This window comes from Patagioenas fasciata, chromosome 18, assembly GCF_037038585.1.
Source record: "Patagioenas fasciata isolate bPatFas1 chromosome 18, bPatFas1.hap1, whole genome shotgun sequence".
NCBI lineage: Eukaryota > Metazoa > Chordata > Aves > Columbiformes > Columbidae > Patagioenas > Patagioenas fasciata.
In genome coordinates this window covers 2,441,513-2,463,911 of record NC_092537.1, presented here as the reverse complement: position 1 = coordinate 2,463,911, position 22,399 = coordinate 2,441,513, and the positions used below count along the sequence as shown (strand labels likewise).

General features: G+C 45.0%; 1 protein-coding gene across 2 annotated transcripts; it reads left to right on the top strand.

Moving 5' to 3' along the window:
- The first annotated feature begins 8,137 nt into the window (after positions 1–8,137).
- Positions 8,138–20,972, top strand: PRKAR1A (protein kinase cAMP-dependent type I regulatory subunit alpha). Of its 2 annotated transcripts, XM_065852311.2 has the most exons (12): positions 8,138–8,266; positions 9,337–9,401; positions 10,299–10,477; positions 12,307–12,480; positions 13,093–13,184; positions 13,391–13,452; positions 13,899–13,945; positions 14,542–14,700; positions 15,353–15,413; positions 15,697–15,818; positions 16,119–16,200; positions 18,511–20,972. In XM_065852311.2, the coding sequence occupies exons 3-12, from the start codon at positions 10,301–10,303 to the stop codon at positions 18,681–18,683; spliced, it is 1,149 nt and encodes a 382-aa protein (XP_065708383.1). In that variant the 5' UTR covers positions 8,138–8,266; positions 9,337–9,401; positions 10,299–10,300; the 3' UTR covers positions 18,684–20,972. The 2 variants fall into 2 exon arrangements, with proteins under 2 accessions (XP_065708383.1, XP_065708386.1); XM_065852314.2 differs by lacking the exon at positions 9,337–9,401 and having other exon boundaries at positions 8,154–8,266.
- The last annotated feature ends 1,427 nt before the right edge of the window (positions 20,973–22,399 follow it).

The window sequence follows — 22,399 nt, the reverse complement described above, 5'->3', positions numbered from 1 at the left end:
TGTCCTCTGCTACAGTGTGAAAACCTTGGAGATCTCGGGATCTGTGCTCTGGCAGATGAGGGCACTTGGGCTTTGGGCATGAAGCAGAAGCTGAGGTCTTTCTCATAAAGAAATGAGGTGTTTCTGATGTTTGGAATATAAAGAAATAGCTAAACTGGTTTTTCAGGAACACAGCTTTGGAAGGAAGCAGTTAGGGTAGTAAGATTCTGAGGTTGGTCTTGGGATCTGAGCATATGTCACACCTGAGGAAAGCAGAGGTGGCAGAAGGATAGTTCTTGCTCTGATGTGTGCGTTTGTTGGGAAGAATATATTGGGTTATAAAGGGCTATTCCCTTTCCTGGCAATCCTGTGACTGCAGTAACCATTAACAGTAACAACCTCAACTTGGTCAGGAGCTCTAAAGCCAGTCCAGAGTGTGGCCATCTGATTGTGAATATTTTTCAATGTGGAAAACTTTGTATGACAGATGCTGGTTTGTGTTCTCCGCCCTGGGTGTTTGTATTCAAGCCTCAAAGAGGAAACGGAGGTGAAGAAGCTGGGAAATCGGCCGCAGTGCCTAGAAAAGCTTCTCCCCACTGGGGCATCCTGTGTGTTGCCATTTGACAAGAGAAGGTTTAGGTACCTTTGGACAGCTTTTAGGCTTTTCCTGGGCTCGGTGTTTAAATTCCAGCCAAGATCTTCCCTCTGAAATAAAACCCTTGCTCCTACTGATAGATCTGGTATTTGAATGAAATCTGCAGGGGATAAACCTGCTAAATATCCTTCAGTGATATTCATGATAACCAGGAGCCTGTTAAGGGTCTGGAGCCTTCTGGGGGAAGAACAGGCAAAATGTGAATGTTTAATAGGGAGAGCAAGCACTTCTCATAGCAAGGAAACCATCTTTTGCATGTGAAAAGAATGGGGACAGGCGGCACATATGTATTTGTTTTGCCCTTATCACCCTTCCCAAGCGGTATCATGATCCTTGAGGAGGAAGAGGAGGCTGCAGCCCAGCGTTTCAGGACTTTAATAGCACAAACTGTCAGGACCAGAACTGCCTGTCCTGGCTGCTGTAGGAGCTCCAGGCAATAACTGCTGCCATCTGGTGCCACGAGTCCGGCTGCACACGCCGTTCATGCTGGTCTGGCATCGGGACGCAGAGATACTTCTACATGTTAAATTGAGAGAACAGTTTTTGCTTATGCTTTGAATTATCCAATGGTTACCCGCACCTCCACCAGCCTTCAGTAGGAAAAAACACTGACTTTGGAGAAAGTCAAGTAGTCTTGCTAATAAAGCGTTACCTTACACTCTTCCATTCCTCTCTTGCTTTGAGTTGTTTCTTGTTTACATCAGAACAGAAAAGTTTTGGGGTTCGTTTACTTGTTTTTAATACAGTGGAAAGGCAAGAAGTGCAAAACTGGAGACTGTATGTGTTAGAAGTCAATTTGAGTTTTGAAGGACCCTGATCATAAGATCCAGATCCTGGAGAAGTCATCAGTTCGAAGGCTTTTTTGATATCACGATTGCTGTATCAAATGTAAAAAATTGGGGTGCAGCGAAAAGAAAAACAAGGGGCAGGACACACTTGCGAGAGTTACCAGCGGATTGGTTTGTCTTGCTAATTTGTCTGGACAGGCTCTAACCGAGTGTGGGGAGGGGACAGGGACACGGTGTCCGTGCCATGCACGTACAAGCAGTTTCAGTGCACTCTAGGTACAGAAATGGGGAAAGAGTCATTGAGACCTCGAGAGCCATCTGCCGGCCCTGCCAGAACCAGGGTGACACAAGGACGAGAGCAGTCGTGCCCAACACTACTGCCAGTCTGAAAGTCACCAGAGTTTTGTGAGCTTTGCTGCTTGTAGCTTTTCTTCAGTTTTTGCTGCTGACCCTGAGCCAGGTTCTGCCATTCAGAAGCACTTGCCAAGGTCGTGGAAGAGCTTGCAGCCTAATGCTGTGTTTCCTTTTCAGTTGGATTAATGCTCCTTATCTTGTCCTTGCTCTGGCAAACATCCCATTTCCCTAACCAGTATTAGGACATCACAATTACCCTGGTAATGGATTATTCCGCTGGAGGCTTTCACAAAATGGTTCATTGCACTGCTCACGGGCTGAGGGTGGTGGATCTTCATGTCTCTTTGCGTGCACACCAGCCTTGGAGTCTTTTCAGCTGAGAACCATAAGACCTGGACGAAAGGGAGCAGAGGGGTTTAAACTGGAAGAGGGCGTGAGAGGGATTTTTGCCTTCCACTTAACTCTTAGATATGGGACTAACTCACTCCTCTGTAATTACCTAAAGATCAAGGAATGTCCTGACATGAGATCAGAACAAGTAACATTGCAAGAGAAAGCTGGGGGAACGCTGGGTTCCTGCCCAGCCTGGTGTGACCAGCTCTGCATGATGGGGGGACGCTGGAGGGGTGATGGAGAGGTGATGGCTCCTTGCCTGAGCTCCCAACACAGAACTCAGCCCCATGACCTGGGCCACTTTCTTCCCTTTCATAGAAGAGGAGAAATGGCCCAAAACATGGGTATAATAAATACATTCATAGCAGAAACAACTTGGTTCTTGTTCAGAGAATGCAGGGAGGCATCTATGCGGTCCGTGGCACATCTCTTCATCATCTTGCTCCTTCAGATTTAAGGGGTTACAATTGGAGAGTGAAAAAAAGGCTGTATGGCTCTATCATGTTCCTGGGGGCACAGCACATGCCGAGCAAGCCTTAGTTGACATTCCAAAGACTTATTGTTTTTAAAGGGGGTTCCTTCCATCTGGGAAAATGTTGTATTATTGAGGAGGGAGGTGGAAACTTGCATCAGAAATCGCTTGATTCTGCAGCCAGTTTGTTAGATGTCAGTCCGGACCAGGAATAGCGGATCTGACCGACTGTGTGATGTGCTTACTTTGCCACCTGCTTTCGGAGACAAGCGCATAAGCAAATGGCTGTTTTGAATGCTTTTATATGTGCATTTATCTTGCAAGAGAGCTGTGCCACAGCTGATGCTTGGGGAGGGAGCTCTCCCCAGACTGCTGCTATGTTAAAAGCACAGGAACTGAGGATTCTTTTCAACGGGGGTATTTGTTACAAGACAAGCACTGGTAGTATTTCGCATGCGTTCCCGGAAAAGAAGTCAACAGTAGCTGCACACCATCTCATTGCTCTTTAATTTGGTTTGCGTCAGAGAGATCTTGAAGTCAAGAATTGCATTTGCAGATGCTTGGGCAGTTCACAAACCACTGAAGCTGCCCAGAGGTTGTGTAAAGTTAACGACGCAAAACACAGACTGTTCACGTCCACATGGCAGAAGGCAAAGAGATGCTGCTCCCCCATCTCCTTCCCCCTCTCTAGGGAACTGAGCCTCACGGGGTCTTTTTTTGCTGTGCTCTGGATGCTATTTTCCATCTCCCAGCTCTCTAACCTGTGTGTTTCCCACTGTGCTAATCCCTGTCCTCTCTGAGTTGAGGAGAGTCCTTGAAATCCCCCACACTTGTGCACAGACACCTAAGCAAGGAGTTCACAATAATTGTTTTTAGGAGTGTGCTTAGAAACTTCTTGCCCCTCTGTTGAGGTACAGGTTGTTTGCTGGTCTAGACACAACTCCTTAGGTCAGAAGAAAGGACATTAAGTTCCAGTTAAACGCAGACGGACAGCAGAACATCGTTATCTGTGTTAGAATTTAATCAGGGTCCCGTGGCTTTTTCCAAGTGTCATTGAGCCCATCCTGGAGCACAGGCAGGAGAGCTGTGTGCCATACCTCAGATAACGATGGCACCCGGGCTGGCTGCGCTGTTGAGCTCTTCAGCATTTATTCAGGAGCTAAAATGTTCCCAGCGTTGCCCCTGGGGTGCTGGAAGCCTTTGGTTGGAACCACGCTGAGCGTCTGAAGGGCTGTGCTGCAGCAGGCACGTCCCGCAGATGTCCGTGGATCCCCCGACTGGCCTATCTCTAAGATCTGGCCACTTCAGGGCATTAGTTTTATTTTCTTTTTCTTGGCTCTTGGTTACTCTGTTTTGAGACTTACCAGTCGTTTTCTTCTCCTTCGAAGTAACATATGGAAATGATTTGAGATCTGCTGCTCAAAGCAAACTCGCTCTGCACTGGGGACCGTTTCACACAACCGTCTGCCCAGCTGATGGGCAGCAAGACCAAAACTGGCTTCCACACACCAGCTCCCAGGGTCCAGAGTGGTTTTAGTTTACGGCACAGGTCAGGACGGGGTTAGAGGAGGAAGCTCAAGTGCTGTCTTTCAGACTGTGTATTTTTTATCATATCAATTCCTTGGTGCTCCTTTATCGCCTTTCTCGTGGCAAAGTTACAGAAGTTGATACCAGATTTATTTACACTATAACTCATGTAGAGTCTCAGACTCCCTGGCAGAAATTGCGTGTCGCTGGGTGCTGCGTGGCACGTACCCTTGTTTTCTCCTTGCACGCAGGTATCCTGACGTGTCACACTGACGTGTTACCCTGACGTGTCCCACCGACAGCTGCCAAGTTCACACTGTCAACTCCAGAGTCTGGCCTGGAACCCAGCAGCCCTCAAATAGTCTATTGTTCAACAGGAATACATTTTTTTCCGCCTTTTGGCTCTGAATCTATGGCTTTTCCTATGAATCGCAGTGTATAGTCTCAGTGAGCAGCAGCAATAGGTGGTTATTTTCTATGCTAGTTAGAGCTTAAACAAAATACAAGAAGATGTGCCCGAAGGATGCAGTGTGAACCCTGCACCGACATTGTCACAGCCCGCAGTGAGCTCACAGGTTTTAGTTCCATGGACTTTCTGATTGCTGGTCGATGTGGATTTTAGGGCTCTTGGGGCTAATTGCAGCTTCTGTTGGTAGAAGATGCTTTTCTGTGCATCTTTGGAGCCTGCTTGTACATGAAGGATGATAGATTTGCATGATTTAACATGTAAAACTCTGTGTGTGGGACAAACATTGGATGCTTCAATCTGACACTTGTGATTCTTTTGCTTCAATGGCTTGTCTGAGATGGTTGTACCCCATGATACTAAATTGGGACAGTATCTTCAGCAAAAAAGCCCTGCTGTTAGAACTACCGTGTACTGCAGTGGGTAACACTGCTCAGGAAGTGTTTTTTTGTTCTGTGCACACAGCAGGGGTAGAATTCTTGTATCCTCTTATTTCTCAGCTCACGTAACTGCCTATTCCCTGAGCTCCCCGATCGCTACCCCGCTGTTATTCCTGGCAGAGCGTGTTTGCTCATGGAGGTATTTTTTCTGGCCCAGAGATCTATGATTTGTATTTATTATTTATTTCTTCGTTTTCAGGTAGATCCAGTGGCTCCTCAGCATCTTCAGCTTCAAGCTGCCCCTGGTGCCCTCTCCCTATGTCATCCTCACTGTCCCATGCACAACAGCCTCCTCACCTTGTCCCCGATCTCCTTCCCCTCGGCTGACCCATCTCAATCTCACATCCGTCCTCGCTGACTTTACGCCTGCAGGACAACACTGACTCAGCCAGTATCTCTGTGGGGTTTAAATGATTGCGTGGTGGTGAGCAGAACAGAAATCCCTGACTTCTTGCCTTCCCAGCGACCATTCTTAGCTTGTATTACTGTTGATCACCGCGTTGATAAATAGCACCATAAAAATTAGAGTAATAAATTTTAGTCTTTGTAAGAGCTTCTGGGAAGCTTTGTTAAAAAGCAAACAAATTATCTTCCCACTTGGGATGTTTCAGACGCTTTTTACAGACAAATTTATTGGTCTTTCCTGAGACCAGGAATATGTGTCCTACATGGCTTAATGTAGAATGGAGATGAGCCAAATGCCTAAGAGTGCTGAGGTGGCATTTTCACTCAGTTGATAAAAGAGCTGTGATGATCTTGAAGAGGGCTGCTGGTTTAAATCATGAAAATGGTGCTTTTGACTCCCTTATGAGGCTGAAGCAGAAGTGGCTAAACACATAAACCTAACAGTAGAGGACTTCACAAAAATGAGTGGACACACTGGTCCGGGTTCTCCATGGCAGTTAGGTAGCTGGCTCCTCTTAACTTGTAGGGATCTAAATATCTGCACGTTTTCTTCCAGGATCTGCCTAGAAATATCACACTTCAGGCAGTGTTTCTTCATGTAAAAACAAGAGCAATCAAGCCGCTATGATTTATAAAGTCCTATCTGCAGCTTTCTGCAGGTCTGTGCTGTGACACATGATGATTCACAGCCCCTGCCTGGGGACTCATCTCTTCTTGTCCCTGCTCAGACTCCACCGGTATTTACCAGTCTGGGAAACTGAGTGTCCCACCGCTCGGGACATGTGATGGTTACGGTCACCGAAATCTGTGCCATGCGAACCCGTAATGCTTGCATTGGGATTTGAAGCAGGGCTGGCTACTAGATTTGCCTAAAAAGCAAATAAAACTGTCTCTGTTGGGTGTTCTCTGGCAGCTCCTCTGCTCCGCGCCAGCCGCAGCCTCGGGCGACGTTGCTTCATGGGAAACTCTCAATGTGTGGAGTTGTTTGAAATGAAAGTTGTGGGAATTAGTGCTGACGGTAAGGCAAGTTATTTACTCAGGAATGTTTATTGCTGAATTAGACAAGAGCAGGGTCTGACTGTAATTCAGACCAAATGGAACAGGGCTTTGTTTGTTTTTAATTTCTCTTACGTCTTTAACTGTGTAAGAATTAACACATGAATACATATGAGCAACTGCTTATGAGCAGCGTGATTTAACTTTCCGAGATAAATCAGGGCTGACTCACAGCGGAGGAGCTGGACAAGAGGGACCTCAGGTTGGCATCACAAGGCTCCTTTTGAAAGCCTGTTCTGTTCCCTTTATTCCGCTCCTGCCTTGGCCTCTGAACCCTCTGGCTCCAGGGCTCAGGACACGATTGCACCACGAGCACAACACCAGGCTTGTTTTCTTCATGAAGAGAATCTTGCAGGACAGGTTTTCCATACAGGTCTGATCTGTGTTCCGGATGGGATCCATCCCAAAACACACCGGGACTTGTCCAAACAAGGTGTGAGACGTGACAATAGCAGACAGCTTGCAAACAGGGAAGATAAAAAGCAAACAATAGCTTTAAAAAGTGTGTAGGGGGAATGTGCACAACTTTTGTTCCCCCCACCCAGTGTTCAGAAACTTCTATCAGGTTGTGTTATCAGTTGAGCAGGTAGATTTGACACCTCACAGTATTTCACAAATATTAATGATTCCTTACAATTCATATCGAGATGGAATTAATTTTTGGTAAAAGCTCTAGTTTTTGTGTTGCTGTCAGAGAGTCCTGGACACTGTTTTCTAATTAACCTGTAACAGAAGCGATCAAACATTTAAGCAATGTGAACTGGGGGGCTAATTTTGCTGTTCTAAATGCAGATCAAAAATCTAGACCTAAGCTGTTTCTTTAATACGAGAAATATTAAAGAAACACCATGTAGGATGCCTTGGGACAGCATTGTAACAGCACCAATAGCTTCTATTCTCAAAATATACTTTGTATTGTTACTGGAATCCCTTTGGTTGTATGTTGAACAACTCTCCCCAATGAGTTCAGCAGCGGTGGGTTGTGGTTGAAATGCTCTCTCAGCAGTTGTAACATTGAGTTGTAAAACTCTGTTATTTTCCCAGCTATAGGGGGATTCTGGCCCGAGCTCTTCAGCTGCTTCTCATGGGCTTTATATACACAAAGGGACGGGATTCACTGGGCTCACCTGGCCCATAAAGACACCTGAAATATGGATTTTAAATCGATTATCTTTGCTGAACTTGAACGCAATTTATTTTTCTCCCTGGCAGTGTCAAGGTCGGGGTTCGCCAGCAACTGCAGCCCTGTTACTGATCAATTAACCCCTCGCAAGGAAGAACCCAGCACCCTGAGCCCTGACCGGGCGTACACCGCGGGAAGGCCGCGCAGCTTTTCTCCAGGCACCCCCCCGCTACCGGACCGGCGGTTCCCCCCCGCCCGGGACGCGAACCGCGGTCTACCCCACGGTGACCGGGAGAACGGAGCGGTCAGTACCTCCCCGCCACCCTCGCTCGCCTTAAAGCCGCAGGCGACGCTCAGCGCGGTGGGGCCACTTCCCCGGGCTGCGAGCGCCCCCTTGGAGCGGAGGCGCTCTTGCATTGCCCCTTTAAGGTTACCGCGGCGACGGGTCCGGGTGAGAGCGAGGCGCATTGACGTCACGGCGGGCGGTGATTGGTGGAGCCGGCTGGTTTCCGCTGGGAGCTGCCGCTGTTGCTGTCGCTGAGGCCGGGACCGGGACGGGCCGGGACGGGCGGGGGGCGCTGAGGGCCCGGCGGAGCCGCCCGTGGCAGGTGAGCGGCGGCGCCCGGGCCGGTCCGGCGGGGCAGCCCCTGAGGAGGAGCGGGGGCGGCGGCAGGGAGGCGAGGCCGGACGGGAAGGGCGCGGAGCGGGAGGCCTGCGGCCTTGGGGGCGGGGGCCGGCCCTGCGGAGGGGAGCGGCCCGGGACCGGAGCCGGCAGCTCCCGGGGCTGCTCGGGGCGGGTGCAACGGCCGCTTTGCTGCCTGGAGGCCTCGCGTTTGAGGGGGTAGAGAGGCCGCGCTGCGTGGGGCCCCGGCGGGTTTCCCGGGCGTCGCCTGAGGCGCTGGGCACGGCGGAGCTCGGAGCCTGGAACGGCCCAGGGGGTTCGTCCCCCGCCCCGGGAACGTTTCGACGGTGCTTTGGCCGTGGGGCTGCCCGCCCGCACCACTGGGCCGTGGCGCCTCCGGGGAGCGGGCCTGGCCCCGCGGTGAGGGGCGGGCAGGGTCCGGGCGGATCGGAGCAGCCGTGCCGGGGGGGGCGGTGGAAAACCTCGGGTCTGCGACGTGCAGAAAAGATACTTGGTGAAATGCTGGAGTTTTCCTGATGTCCTTGGTATTTTCTACGACGGTCTCGCTGTTCTCCCGAGCAGCCGTGTCCGCTGTTTATCAGCACGGGGCTTTATCCATAGATTGTAATTCGTGAGGCTGTCACGGAGCCACCGAGTTTCTCTGGGTCTGTTAATGAGGACTGACCTTCACTGTGTTAGTTGTCAAAACAAAAGAAGTAACTGGAGAACTTTAAGGCCTTTCAGTCCATATGAAGTCCATACTTGGCGTTTATGTAGCACATAATACGTGTGTCCGTGTGTGCTTATGCAGGGATTAACTGTTACAAGAGTGAAACCTGTTTGAAGTGTTGGCAATTTTGCATTAACTCTGGTCCTCCTGTAATCTCAAGTAGCATAATTCAAAGGGCCGCGGTGTTATGTTGCTTGTGCAGCCTGTATTTCTACATCTGCTGCCTCAGTAGCATAAAACACAACATGACTGCACCACTTGGCTTTTCGTTGACTTTTCATTTCTCAAAATTATTTTGTCTTAGTCCATTTTTTCTCTTTCAAAAGCTGATCCTGGGATCAACATAATCTTACTGCATATTCATAAGGTGTTGCCACTGTCCCTGTACAAGGTAACTTTATTTATATTTCATCAAAAATGCCCTGAGAAATTCTTTCCTGTTTCTTGAGCTGTCTCAGTGTTAATTGCTTTATGAAAAAAAATGACTTGTTTATATATATGTATATAAAAATATATTTTAAAAATAGTTCCGTAACCTGGAAGGAGGGGAAAAAACCTGCTTAAAAAACTTTTGAAAGTACTGCAGCTGACACTGTAATTTTGAGGTCTGTTGAAAACCCTGCATCATAACAGATGTGCTCTTGATTATTTACAATGGAAGAAATATTTTTGGGATTGCAGTGTATCCAGAGAGATAATTCTGAAGTATGGACCAGTGTAAACTGGCAAGTAGCTTTTTAGGAGTAACGCCCATAATTCCATAACTTCCGTTAGTAGACTCTGCCTTGGCATTTGGCAAAGTGGCTTTGGCTTCAGCCTTGACATGTTTCACTTCCGAATACTTTTCATACCGGCCTCTCAGATTCCCAGTTGCCGCCCACCGGTCTCCTGGTTGTCATCCCCGTGACCCCGCACAGACCGTACAGCTCTAGGAGCTGAGCCTCCAGTCCTGTCAGATGCTGGCTTTAATCCGCAGGAGGTTTAGGTGGAAGCTTCCCTGACTCCGAGAGCTCACAGGCTGTGAGCTGTTGAACCTTTCTCAGCTCAATTAAATGCTTTTCCTTTTGTGGCTCTAGAGCGCTCAGATTTTTTAATTTATTTCTAAACGCTAAATAAATTAGTAGATTTTTGTTTCAGGGTTTAGCTTAGTTCCTAGTCTTACAGATAAAGGTAGTTTTATGCTGTGGTATCAGTAAAATAATAATGCAGGATAATGTGCCTGGCTATATTGTGCAGCAATGTCTTTGTTTCCACTAGTTATTTAACCTTCTCTTTCTCTTCTCTTCAGCAATGGCAGCTTCCAGCAGCAGCAGCAGCGAGGAGGAGCGTAGTCTTCGGGAATGTGAACTTTATGTCCAGAAACACAACATCCAGCAGCTGCTGAAGGATTGCATTGTACAGTTATGCACAGTGCGACCTGAACGACCCATGGGATTCCTCAGAGAATACTTTGAAAGACTGGAGAAGGTAAAGATACATAGCAGGAGGGAAGGAGAGTGGAACAGCCTAAATTCATGTCTTCTCTTTGTGATTTAGAGGCTGTTTCGTATTTGACCAGTGTTCGTATTGGCCGTTTGAAATTGGAACTGATGCTTTTGGAAAAATAAATCCTATTTTTTAGTAGATTATGTGAGTTGATCAATGTGTAAAAGCATTTCTGTCATAACCAAGTACGCAGGGGAGAACATAAACTGCCAAGGTGTACCCATCTAATGCTCACTCACGTAAGTGAGCAGATAGCAAATGCGGTTGTGTCTGTACTTATGTGATAACTGTGGTGTTTGACATTGGTTAGGTGCTGGTGATTGGCAGTTGATTTTTTACATTGGGATAAATGGTTTACAATAATTCGGGTGCAGCACCAGTAGCAGGTGAGTGCTGTCCTGCAGGCCCAGCTGAAGTCAAACGCAAGTATTTGCATTCCACTTTTTTTTTAATGGGTTAAGTATTTTGTATATGAACGAACAGTATGTGTCTGTGGTTGGTGGTGTTGCCCACTTTGTCGAGAGGCAGTTTAAACCAAACACTTAGTACTGCTCAAGCTATTTTTAACAACATCACAGTCAAGACTTGTTTCTCTAAAATCAGAAGATAGAAACAAGGTTTTAAATATGTCTTGCCCTCATCCTTTTGAAATGTAGAGCTATTTTATCAATTGGCAAGAGGCAGGAAGTGAAACGTAATTCGAGGGATCGGTGCTCGCTCTGTGGCTATCCGAGAGGTGTAAAATGTAATTGCGCTGCTCTGGTTATCTGGTGTGTGTCTCCTTGAAGCGGTGGTGTTATCCACCGCCCCTGTGCAGTGGAGCGGCAGCCGCACGGCGAGCTGCCCAGCTCGGAGGGACAGTTTGATCAAGGGCACTGGGACAAACCCGGCTTTTCAAAGTGCCGGGAGCTCTCGGAGAACAGATCGCTCCTTGTTCTGTTAATCTGGGTCCCAAAACCCCATTTCCTTAACGCTGGGAGAAAGTAATTTGTGCTGCGAATGCTCTGACTCCAAGGTTGGCTTTTTCGGTTTGTTCTTAACCTGATTTTAGTTGATTAAGGTGAATCTTCTGGTACATAGAAGAGTCAAATTTCTGTGTGCCCAATTAGTTAGGCTTCATTTTATTGTAAGTATGCCAGTCTTTACAATATCATTACAACACAGCACAACAGGTGCTGAGGGAAATGAGGAAAATGTGTAACTTTATGCAAAGTTGGCAATCTGTGGTTTGCAGAAAAAACCTACTGTTTGGCCTCTGACATCCTTCCTGCAGCTCTTTTCTAAGTGGTGTTCATATTTCTTTCTCCTAAAATAACTGTTGGTTATTGGGTATCGAGTTGGTCCATGACTTGACCTTGTTTCAAAAGCTTCTCATGTAACGTGGATTTCCGAGGAATTGCTCTTCTGTCTCTCAAATCAAAAAAGGCTTAACGCCTCGCAGCCGAGGGAAAGAACGGCTGAGTTTGCCGTTGGGGAAAACGTCTTTATCATTTGCACAATTTCTTCATTGCCTGTTGAATACACTAGTGGAAAGTAGAATCAACTTGTTTATATTTTTTAATTTATTAAACTATTAGTGTAACTTATTAAAGTAAACACCATTGTGCTAGGAATGTTATGAATGAAAGGCATATCTACCATCTGTTTCGGAAAGGCTTTTGATCTTGCTCTCGTCTCCTGTTTGCCTTAATGTGGGAGTGACAGTACACAGGAAGCTCCCTTGCACCGCAGACTCAATTGGAATATAATATCTAGTGGCTTTTTTTTTTAATTGGACTATGTGACACGAACATGTCTTCCTTCCTGTTTAGGAGGAAACAAAACAGTTGTTGAATCAACAGAAATCTGGTTCACGCTCAGACTCGCGGGAGGATGAAATCTCTCCTCCTCCTCCCCTGAACCCCGTGGTTAAGGGTCGAAGAAGGCGCGGGGCCATCAGTGCTGAAGTCTACACAGAAGAGGATGCTGCATCTTACGTTAGAAAGGTGCTCAAACTTTTAAACGTTGCTAAGAATTGCATTGGCTATCGGAGGGTTTAAGACCACCCTCTGTCCAGTGTGTTAAATCACGGAGCTCCTGTAGCCTGTTAAGTCTTGTGATAACCATAGAAAGCAGACTTGTGCGTGTAGCTGTTTAATTGGAGGTTAGAATAAACTGTTGTGCAATTAAACCCTTAATGCGTAGCACAGACCTGTTCCCTTTGAAGTTATATATGTTTGTATGTGGATATATATATAAACGGAGTGCTTCCAGTTATCTGACAGCTGCAACAAGGTCATGTTTAGCCTGATGGCCGAGCAGACTTGCTGCTGTTCCCAGGAAAACACAGGTTGAACAGATACTCTTGCAAAAAACCTTACAAACTTAGCATGGAATGACACTTTCACAGTTGCATAAATTAATGCGCATTTTTATTTATCTTCTGTGCAAACTGGCTGTAAATGTTGACTGTATTTGGTTTTAGATCTATAGTGCTTGAAAGAAACTGGAAAAATTCAGCCAGTGTTTTGTAGCAATTTGGATAATTTGGTTATATAAGGGAATGCAGAAATTATTCTTCAAAAATTAATCAATTACTTTTTCTGATTATATCCTAGGTTATTCCAAAAGATTACAAGACTATGGCTGCTTTGGCAAAAGCCATTGAGAAGAATGTGCTGTTTGCCCATCTGGATGATAATGAAAGAAGGTAGGAATAAATGTTTGTAGTTTGAGTGCGGACTTCAGAAGAGGTAAATGTGTCAGACTGTACAAAGCTGCACAGCCTCTGTACGACCGACAGATTAACCACACAGAGGTTATAGGAAGAGTGTCTATGGGTTGGAGGTACAACTGCATGTACGCATGCAGGACAGTTGTCCAAGCAGTTATCTAATTTTGATTTCCTTTTTTCAGTGACATCTTTGACGCAATGTTCCCTGTCACTTACATTGCAGGAGAGACTGTCATACAGCAAGGTAAGTGACAACATTTGCATTAATAAATAAGTTGGAGGTGGTGAGCAGACTCTGGCCTAGTGCTCTTCTTAGTTTTGGTGGGTTTTTTTTTTAAATAAAAACATTATCTGGATGCAGTGAACCCTTTCTTGCTGTGTTATCTGAAGCACAGTTCATACTAAAGTGAGGACTGGAGCGATTGCAGGAAGATGTGGTTTTGTTGCATATGTTATCCATTGGAAAGATTGTCATTTGATGGCTCTGTAGAACATGTTTTGTTAGTTTATGGATCCAGAACACCTTTCCAGTAGTGCTGGAAATGCTGCTGATCTCCCACATACCAGTAGATGTCCCCTTTCCCAGGACTGAGAGGAGTGGGAAATCAGCAAAATGTGAAATTTCACCCTGTAAGCTGTGCAAAATTTGACTCTGCCGATCATGTATTCAATTATTTTTTTCTTCTCTAGGTGATGAGGGTGATAACTTCTACGTTGTTGATCAAGGAGAAATGGATGTAAGCATTATTGGTAGTTTATTAATACGTGGTCATCCCTAGCAGAAGCATAGTCTCATCTTTGTAGACCTCTCCTACAGGTCCTTCCTTTAGCAGCTTTTCTCATGAATTCTTATTTGTAGCAGCTTATTTTGCTTTGGAACCTCTTTGCTCCTTAATGGCTCAGTCTGACACTGCAGACTGTACATTGTGTTAAGTTTCAAAATGAGTGATTCAGACACCAACACAATACTAATGCTTTACAAGTGTAGGGTGGAGTGTAGTTGAGGTATGGGACAGGCTTGAAGAATGACCAACCTTTTTATTTTCCAGTCCAACTAATCCATAGCTTTCTCTGACAGAGACTTTGAGATTTTATTTGTTATCAAAGGGTCTTGGGATTCCACATGTGTAGTATGTGCACGTGATGTAGAATAGTGTCCCTTTGATGAAAGTGAACTGGGACTGGGACTTGGGTTGGCTGTGGAGTGTTGATGAAACACTGAAATGGTCAACGCTGATTGTACAGCTGTGAGAATTTTCCTTTGAAGAAAATACGGGGCAGCAGGAGCTTTATGTTGTCTCTGACCAGCTCACTGCTGGCCTCTGCCTTTCAGGTTTATGTGAACAACGAGTGGGCAACCAGCGTTGGTGAGGGTGGAAGCTTTGGAGAGCTTGCCCTGATCTATGGAATTCCCCGTGCTGCAACTGTCAAAGCGAAGACGAACGTGAAGTTGTGGGGCATTGACAGAGACAGCTACAGAAGGATCCTCATGGCAAGTATTCTTCTAGCTGTTGCCGCTGACTCAAGCAGCTGTGTGCTCACCTGGAATTATGCCTTTGGTTTTCCTATTTGCTCAGCTTACACATGTCATTTGACCTTTTATCTGCGCCTGTCCTTTACCAGAGTTAGTTATTCAAAATCCTGCTATCTGTTTTGTAATCAGAAAGCTGATCGCTCAGCGTACATCCTATCAGGTACTGGGCAAGAGGGAATCTTACATTAGTGAGCAAAATGATACCAATGCAGTATTAAATTGGACTGAAAATGTAATACCTGTGGATTAGCTTGTCATATACTTTGATTCTGCTCTGCATTCAGCTTGCTATTTGTAAGTAGCGTGTGTGAACAGCAGTTGTAACTAACTTGAGCAGGTCTTGTGAATTTTGATAAGGTTATACAGTTAGAATGCATGTAAAATGTGAAGTCTGCAACGAATGTGAAGTACTTCATGAAGGTTGCTGAACTCTGAAATATTACTGAAGTAATTGTATTTGAAACATTTAATCTTGTGTGTTTGGGTTCTGCGAGGCAGGATACAGTATGTCTTAAATTTGTTTTTGTCTTGAGTTTTATTTGAAGCCTCATGTAAAACATGAAGTAGAAAGAGAACTTAGTTTGTGTGCTTGTTTTTGTTTTTTTTTTAGGGGAGCACCTTGAGAAAGAGAAAGATGTATGAGGAATTCCTTAGTAAAGTATCTATATTGGGTAAGTAAGAAGATTATTGTTCTGAAGTGGAATAAATTGCCATATTTGTAATAAAGCTTTTAGCCAGCATTATGATGATTACAGGCTATTGTGATAATCCATTAAAACTGATTGCAAAGCCTGTGCTGCTTTTCTGCATCATTTCAAAACAGTTCTAATTCAAGTCTTGATATCTGCTGCACAAACCTAGCCAGCAATAGGTTGACCTGTGTATAAAGACAAAGCAAAAAGTGTAATTTGTGCCTCGAAAAGATACCCTGTTAATGAACAATTAACTCCATAGAATCTCTGGACAAGTGGGAGCGTCTCACTGTAGCTGATGCATTGGAGCCGGTACAGTTTGAGGATGGGCAGAAGATTGTTGTCCAGGGAGAGCCAGGAGACGAGTTCTTCATTATCTTGGAGGTAAGTAAAGTCAAAATTATAATAAAAGCTTGGAACTTTTTTTTTTTTAACATGGCTTATTCTGTCCCTAATTAGACACTTGGAGAAAAATGAAATAGCCAAGACGTTCTGTGCTTAGAGAGGACAGAGGACCAGCTGTTTTTATAGAGCAGTCTGGTGAACTATGCAGGGACTGTGGCGTGGTTTTTAGACTGAGATGTCGCAATGGTTACTGCTGCAAAGCAGCTGATTCCTCGTGGAATTCAGTGTTTCGAGTGATGCTGGAAATTCCAATTGTTTAATTACTGTGATTTATTAAAGGGCACAGCTGCAGTGTTACAGCGTCGATCAGAAAATGAAGAATTTGTCGAAGTGGGCAGACTGGCACCTTCTGATTATTTCGGTGAGTTACTTAGTGACGACTGTGGTTACATACAGCGCTGTCACCATTTCACCTGTACTGTGCTGATGATAGCGAAGGGACGGATTTGTTTAATTGCTGTTTTGGCTCACTCGTGGTTTCACTCAATGTGAGGCGAGTATTGGAGTCACTTGGCTCTCAGGTGTGCACGCATGTCAGAGAAACGTGATCATTCTAAAGCGCTTTAATTTAGAAGGGAGCTGGCGGTGATTTGCTCTGAGTTTGCTACCCAGAGCAGAGTTAACTTTGGAACTGCATCGAGTTGCTCAAGGCTGTGTCCAGTCGAGTCTCTCATCTCTGCAGGGATGGAGATCCCACAGCCTCTCTGGGCATTTTCTTTCGCTGTTTAACCAGCCTAGTGAGGATTTTTTTCTTCATGCCTGACAAGAACTTCCTGTTCTGCAACTTGGTGCTTTCTCCCTGCCTTTCACTGCGCAGAGAGCAGTCTAGTTGTGTCTATAATCCCTCATTACGTAGCTGAAGGCAGCAATTAGATTCCCTCCTTAGCCACTTTCTCCCCAGGTCAGACTAACCCAGCTCTTTCAGCATCTCTCTGAACATCCTGTGCTGCGGTCCCCAAACCATCTGGGTGGCACTGCTGGACTTGCTCTGCTTTGTCAGCATCTTGTTCTGGGGACCCCAAAAGTGTGTGGTACTCTGGGTGTAGCCTCCAAAGTGCAGATCAGGGTCTTTTCTCCTTCTGTCGAAGAGTTTCAGCTAAAAGTTACATGGCATATAAGTTGCTTTGGCTTGGAAAAGCTTAAGCATGCTGACAAAGAAAGGCTGAGATCCTGTTATAAGCACTTGTGAAGACTTGGAAATAATCTTCACGTGGAACTAATCACTTGCCTAGTGCATGTTGATGTATTTTGGATCACAGATAAGGACTGGAGTTGTATGCTCAGCATGTTCCTGGAGTATAATCTAACAGTGTGTAACGAGATTCCTGGGGTCCTTATTTTGGGTTCAGAAGAAAAGTGGCTTGCGGTTCTGAAGCAAATAAAGCAATCTGATCAGAACCTACTATTTAATGTTTAAATATTTCCCCCTGCAAAAGAAGAAACAAACCGAACATTTTTCTCGTGTTTAAGGTGGGTCCTCTCTCCTCAGTCCTGCTAAAGCCATCTGCTTTTCTGCTCAGTGTTTGATCTTTGTAGATGATGTAACCAGCAAATATGTTGCAAGGCCTGAAGTGGGATGTACTCAAGAGTGAACTCACAGTGCTGGATCTGACCAAGGGTCTGCTCAGCTCAGTCCCTCGTACCAGATGTTCTTTCAATCTATGTCAAGTTTCAGTCTGTTCTAATATTTCCCTTGATGTGTACTCTTGAGTCTCCTGCTCTTGAACTAGCCATTATCTCTGCTATTGTGTTCAGGTGCTGGAGACCCATCTCCCGAGGGTTTAACTCTCTCTTAGAACCTACTTATTCTTTTGCAAGCCTGTGTTTTGGAGGCTCGTGAGTTCAAGAGTTTTAATTGGGCACAGAGGAGAAGTTTCTCGTTTCTCTTCAAGATCCCTTCTGATAATGCAGGCAAATTGATTCTCTGAGGAGCACCGAGATCTTTCCTCAGTCCTGAACATGGAGATAACCAGCCCAACTGCTTAAAACCGAAGCAACCCAGAAGCTGATGCTGGGCTTTCTTCTGCTCATGTTGCCAGGAATGTGCGGGGTAGCTCTTGTCACCAATGGGAAGAGGGGCTTGGTGAAAACTTCATTTCCAAATATGTTGTTTAGCAGTTGTAAGTTGTTTGAGACAAAGCTCCTGGCATCGTTGTGTGTAACTTGTGAAATGAAAATCCCAGACTTGAAGACACTCACCTTCCCCAGCCCCACGGCAGAGTCACGTTCAGTGGCTCAGAGGCTCCTGTTGTACATCAGTATTCTTTTACTTCAGTACCATGGTTCTCTTGCTTGAGTTTTCTAGAAATACCAGAACTGAACAGTAGCACCTTACATATGAGAAAAGGAGCTACTTGTTGACTAGGAAGATTAAATGGTTAATTGTTTCTATTTGAGAAAAGGTCACATTTCAATGTTAAAAATTCTTTAGGCCTTCGGGGAGACTTGAATGTGGACAGGCTTTTTCATTAAAAAAAACAAGAAAGGGTTTTTTTGAAACTGCATTCACAGTTCTATTATAATGTAACCACATAGATACTTGTTCTGATAAGTGTTAAAACCTGGATTACCTTCTGTTCCATTCCTACAGCAGTTTGAAGTACAACGGCGTGATTTCTTTGTCCCTTGCCCGTTGGTTTCTAACACTGTTCGCACTTTCCTGTTGCCCTAGGTGAAATAGCTCTGTTGATGAACCGTCCCCGTGCTGCCACAGTCGTTGCTCGTGGCCCGTTGAAATGCGTAAAGCTCGATCGACCCCGATTTGAACGCGTCCTGGGTCCGTGCTCGGATATTCTCAAGCGAAACATCCAGCAGTACAACAGTTTTGTATCGCTGTCTGTCTGAAACCCTCCTCCCTACCCAGAACATGCTTCACCGACGCAGACTGCTTCATTCCCCTTGTGCAGAGCCACATCGCCACTGGCATTTGCAGCTTCCTGTCTGTTCAAAAAGAAAAAATACAATAAAAAAAATTGCTTGTCATGGCACTATTATTAATTTAGAGCATATTAGTTCTGTGCTCTCTGTCCCATTAAATGAATAGGAAAAGTTCTATGGACACGTTTGCTCTTAACGGCTTCTCTCTGTGCAAGTGTCCAACTCGGGCCATCGCAGCCTTGCTTCAGCGAGGGGACATCTCCTGCCACCGTGCCAATTGCCACACAGGAGGGAGGTGACAGTGGGGAGGGGGGTGGAAATTAAAGGGATTTCTCAAATTGTTGGACAGATTTTAAGGCTGTGGTCAGAATCTGCTGTATTTCCTTTCAGACGAGAACTGCCCTTGTCACTGAGCTTCTCGGGGCTCGGAGTTTTGTTTGGTTTATTTTTGTTATAATTTTCTGGGTACTGTAATCCTGGGTTCAATCACGAGGCATCAGCTGCTAAGGAAGCCACAGTTGGAATTGAACAGTATAATTGTTCCTGTGTTTGCCGGTTTGAGATTGCTTAGTTACGTTTTTGTCAAGTGTAAAAGCTTTCAAGGTTAATAGTTCTGCTGAACTACTGCAGTTGTTACTTAATTCGCTGACTTGCCGCAACTGATTTTTCCTCGTGTTCTTTCTCCAGCCATAGATATGCCGTTTAAAACTCTTCTGTTCGAAGTGGCGAGAACCAAATGTTCCATTAAATGCCTCATTTTGGTCTCTAGTTCATGGGTTGGTGTCAGAACGGTGCAGCTGTCCAGCTGTCAGTGATGTTCAAGTATTTAGATTGGTGTAGAGATTGGAAGCAAACACTTTCTTTACCCTGTGACTCTTGCTTGTTTCGTATTCCTCAGCTGATCGTCAGTTGGGGTGACCCTTTGTTACCAGGGAAAGGAAACGTTGGGTGTTTATGGGCAGCATCAGTTGCAGGTGGTGAGATTGCTGGTCCATGTGGATGCCGATATTCTTGGCGGAGAATGTGATGCAGAAAAAGTGAATGTTTTAACTTTCCTGCAACACTCAGTTATTTTCAGTTTTTTAATTGGTCAATTCATTTTAAAAACGGCTAATTATAAACCTAGTTTAAATACAGAAGGTGCATTCTCTTTCCTTGCCTATGGAATTCACATGCCGCGTATTTCGTACTCACTCTTTTTTCCAAGGTCAATGTGTTGCGGAGTCTTAAGTGTATTTCAGTATTTCCCAGCTTTGTGTTCCATTATTCTGTGTGCACCAATACTTCCCAGAAGTTTTTACTGAATTCCACGGTTCAATACTGGTAGGCAATTTTTAAGGTTTCCTTTAAACTGTAGTTTCTATAAAGTAGCGTAGGTTTGTATTTGGGAGTGACAGCAAGCGCTTTTGCATTTGTTGTGCGACTACATCTAACGACGGAGCCCTCGTTTTATTTCCTTTCCGAGGCGATTCAGATTCAACAGACTTTTTCCCAGGCGTGTAGATAATGAGAAAGAGTCTGTTAATTGATGCAAAATAATGCTGAGGGTATCGAGCCTTTACGAAAGGTTTCAGGATATTTCCAAACCTGAAATCCCAGTTCTGGGGTTTAAACGCCTGTGGTTTGAGTTCTCTGTTCAGAGGTTGAGTAGAGGATTTGTGCCAGAGTCCTTAAAACAAGTAAGCAAATGCTACCTTTTTGGGTTTCTTTTTTCTTTTGGTAAAACTTTTCTTAAGTTTTGACTCTATCCAGGTTTTTTCTTCATGTGTGTTCTTTGTGTTACTTTAAAGCACCAAAAACTGTGTCAGCCAGTTAGAGCGCCACAAAAAAATGCACATTTTTTTTATATAAGGCTTTCTTATCAAGTTTCACTACTGCATCTTTTTAGCTTGCTGTTTACTCCCCTTTGTAGTTTTACCTACAGGATTTTAAGATAAATCAGCTAAGTCTGAGTTAAATATTAATGACAGTTATAGCTTTACCTTTGTGTGCAATTTAAATATGTTTGAAACCACGATTGGCATAGTTTTGCCTTAGCTAACATTCAGGGCTTTAGAAGTAATATTTTGCTAGTCCACCTTAGCGAATTGATGAAGTCTATTGCCCTAGAAAGCTATAGTCAACCAGAGGACCATTTTTGTATTGTTACCTGACTATATAAGTCTGATTTACTGTATGTGCTAATATATTATATTCCTTTTGTTATAGATTGTCCTAATGGCAGGTAAAGCAATAAAATGATTTAAATTCTTAAAAGCAATCAGTCTATTTATTTATTTATTCTCCGTGCATATATTGTCTTTTCCTTTGGCCTCGGAAGATTCGTTGTTAATGAGGTGGTAGGAACTCAGAAGCTGGATGGACGAGCTGTGGAGGTGAGAAGGTACCTGCACCTCACCTGAGCATCTTTTAGCAGCTTCGATCTCTCATTAAGGTTGGTAATTCCCATCCCAGCCACTTATTGGAGCTCACAAGCTTCTCCAAGTTGTCCACTCCCATCTGTGCTGTATCCTTGATGGAAGCTTGGAACACGTGATGATTAATGGTGAATGAATCCTGGTGGCCAGATAAGGAGAAATAGGAAAAAGAGGGATTTTCACAGTAAGATGAAGGAGGGGAAGTTTGAGAAGTGGTACCTGAAGCAGCAGATGGGACGCGTTGTCACCCAACTTCGGAGACACATTGAAAAGCTACTGTGTAAAGGAGAATAAAAATAACAAAGCAATCGTGCAACCCCTGTTGGTGCAGCAGCCATTTAAACATCTGTGGGTTTGTTTCCTTTATCTGGCCCTCCCTTTTCCCCTTGACCCAAAAAAGGCTGACTTCTATTTTTTTATTACCTAAAGTGGTAAAACTTCCAACCTCTTAACTTTCTTTTTAAACTTATCTTGTCTTGCCACATTCTTCCGTTCAAGCAGCCAGCAGGAGCCGTTCTGTGACACCCAGCAAACCAACTTTGGGCTTGTCGTGTGTGGTGAGCACGCAAAAAGTCACCGGTAGAGGGAGATCAAACGATGGGAATCCAGCATCCCGCACTGAAACAACCAGCACGCCGAGCCTCAGATACATCCTTTTATTTCCATCTGTTCTCTGTCCACACGACTCAAAAGGTCTGTGAGCCCAACAGCGTCGAGAATTCTGGTTGATTGAGACCAAACCCTTTTGTGGAAGCTGGAAATGAAGGACACGCTGGTCACACCTTGGGACTGAGATGGAAGGAGAATGGTAGGGGGGTATTTTTTCTTGGTTAATTGTGGTTTGGGGGGGGGGGTTGCTGACCTTTGTGACTTCAGAATATCGGAGGAATCTTTGCAAAGTAGAAACACCCCAAACTTTCTCAAACATCCAAATGAGAGCCTGTTAGCAACAGCCGACCACGTTTGTGCCGTGGTGTTGGGACTCTCTCCTCTGACCGGTCTGCAGTGCTGCAGGTGGATTTTAACTTAAAGGTCATTTTGGAATGAGCTTCTAGGAGGTTGCTTGTGATGTTTGTTTTTATTTTTTCCTTAAGGAGGATAAATTACCAACAAAGTTCTCAGCTACTTTCCCTTGGCTGCCAAAAAGCTCAGCGCAATCCAACAGTTAAAGGAAAAAGCTGTTGGAGAGCGCTTTGGTAATCGTTTTATTCTTAAGCCTTGTCTTTGGGAGGCAAGGGGAAAACTACAAATCAAAAGATCAATGAC

Excerpts from the sequence above, each read along its gene's own strand:
- PRKAR1A (XM_065852311.2), top strand. The coding sequence starts at position 10,301 with ATGGCAGCTTCCAGCAGCAGCAGCAGCGAGGAGGAGCGTAGTCTTCGG. Across the intron at positions 13,185-13,390 it reads CTGGATGATAATGAAAGAAG|TGACATCTTTGACGCAATGT; the intron begins GTAGGAATAAAT and ends TCCTTTTTTCAG. Across the intron at positions 15,414-15,696 it reads TAGTAAAGTATCTATATTGG|AATCTCTGGACAAGTGGGAG; the intron begins GTAAGTAAGAAG and ends TTAACTCCATAG.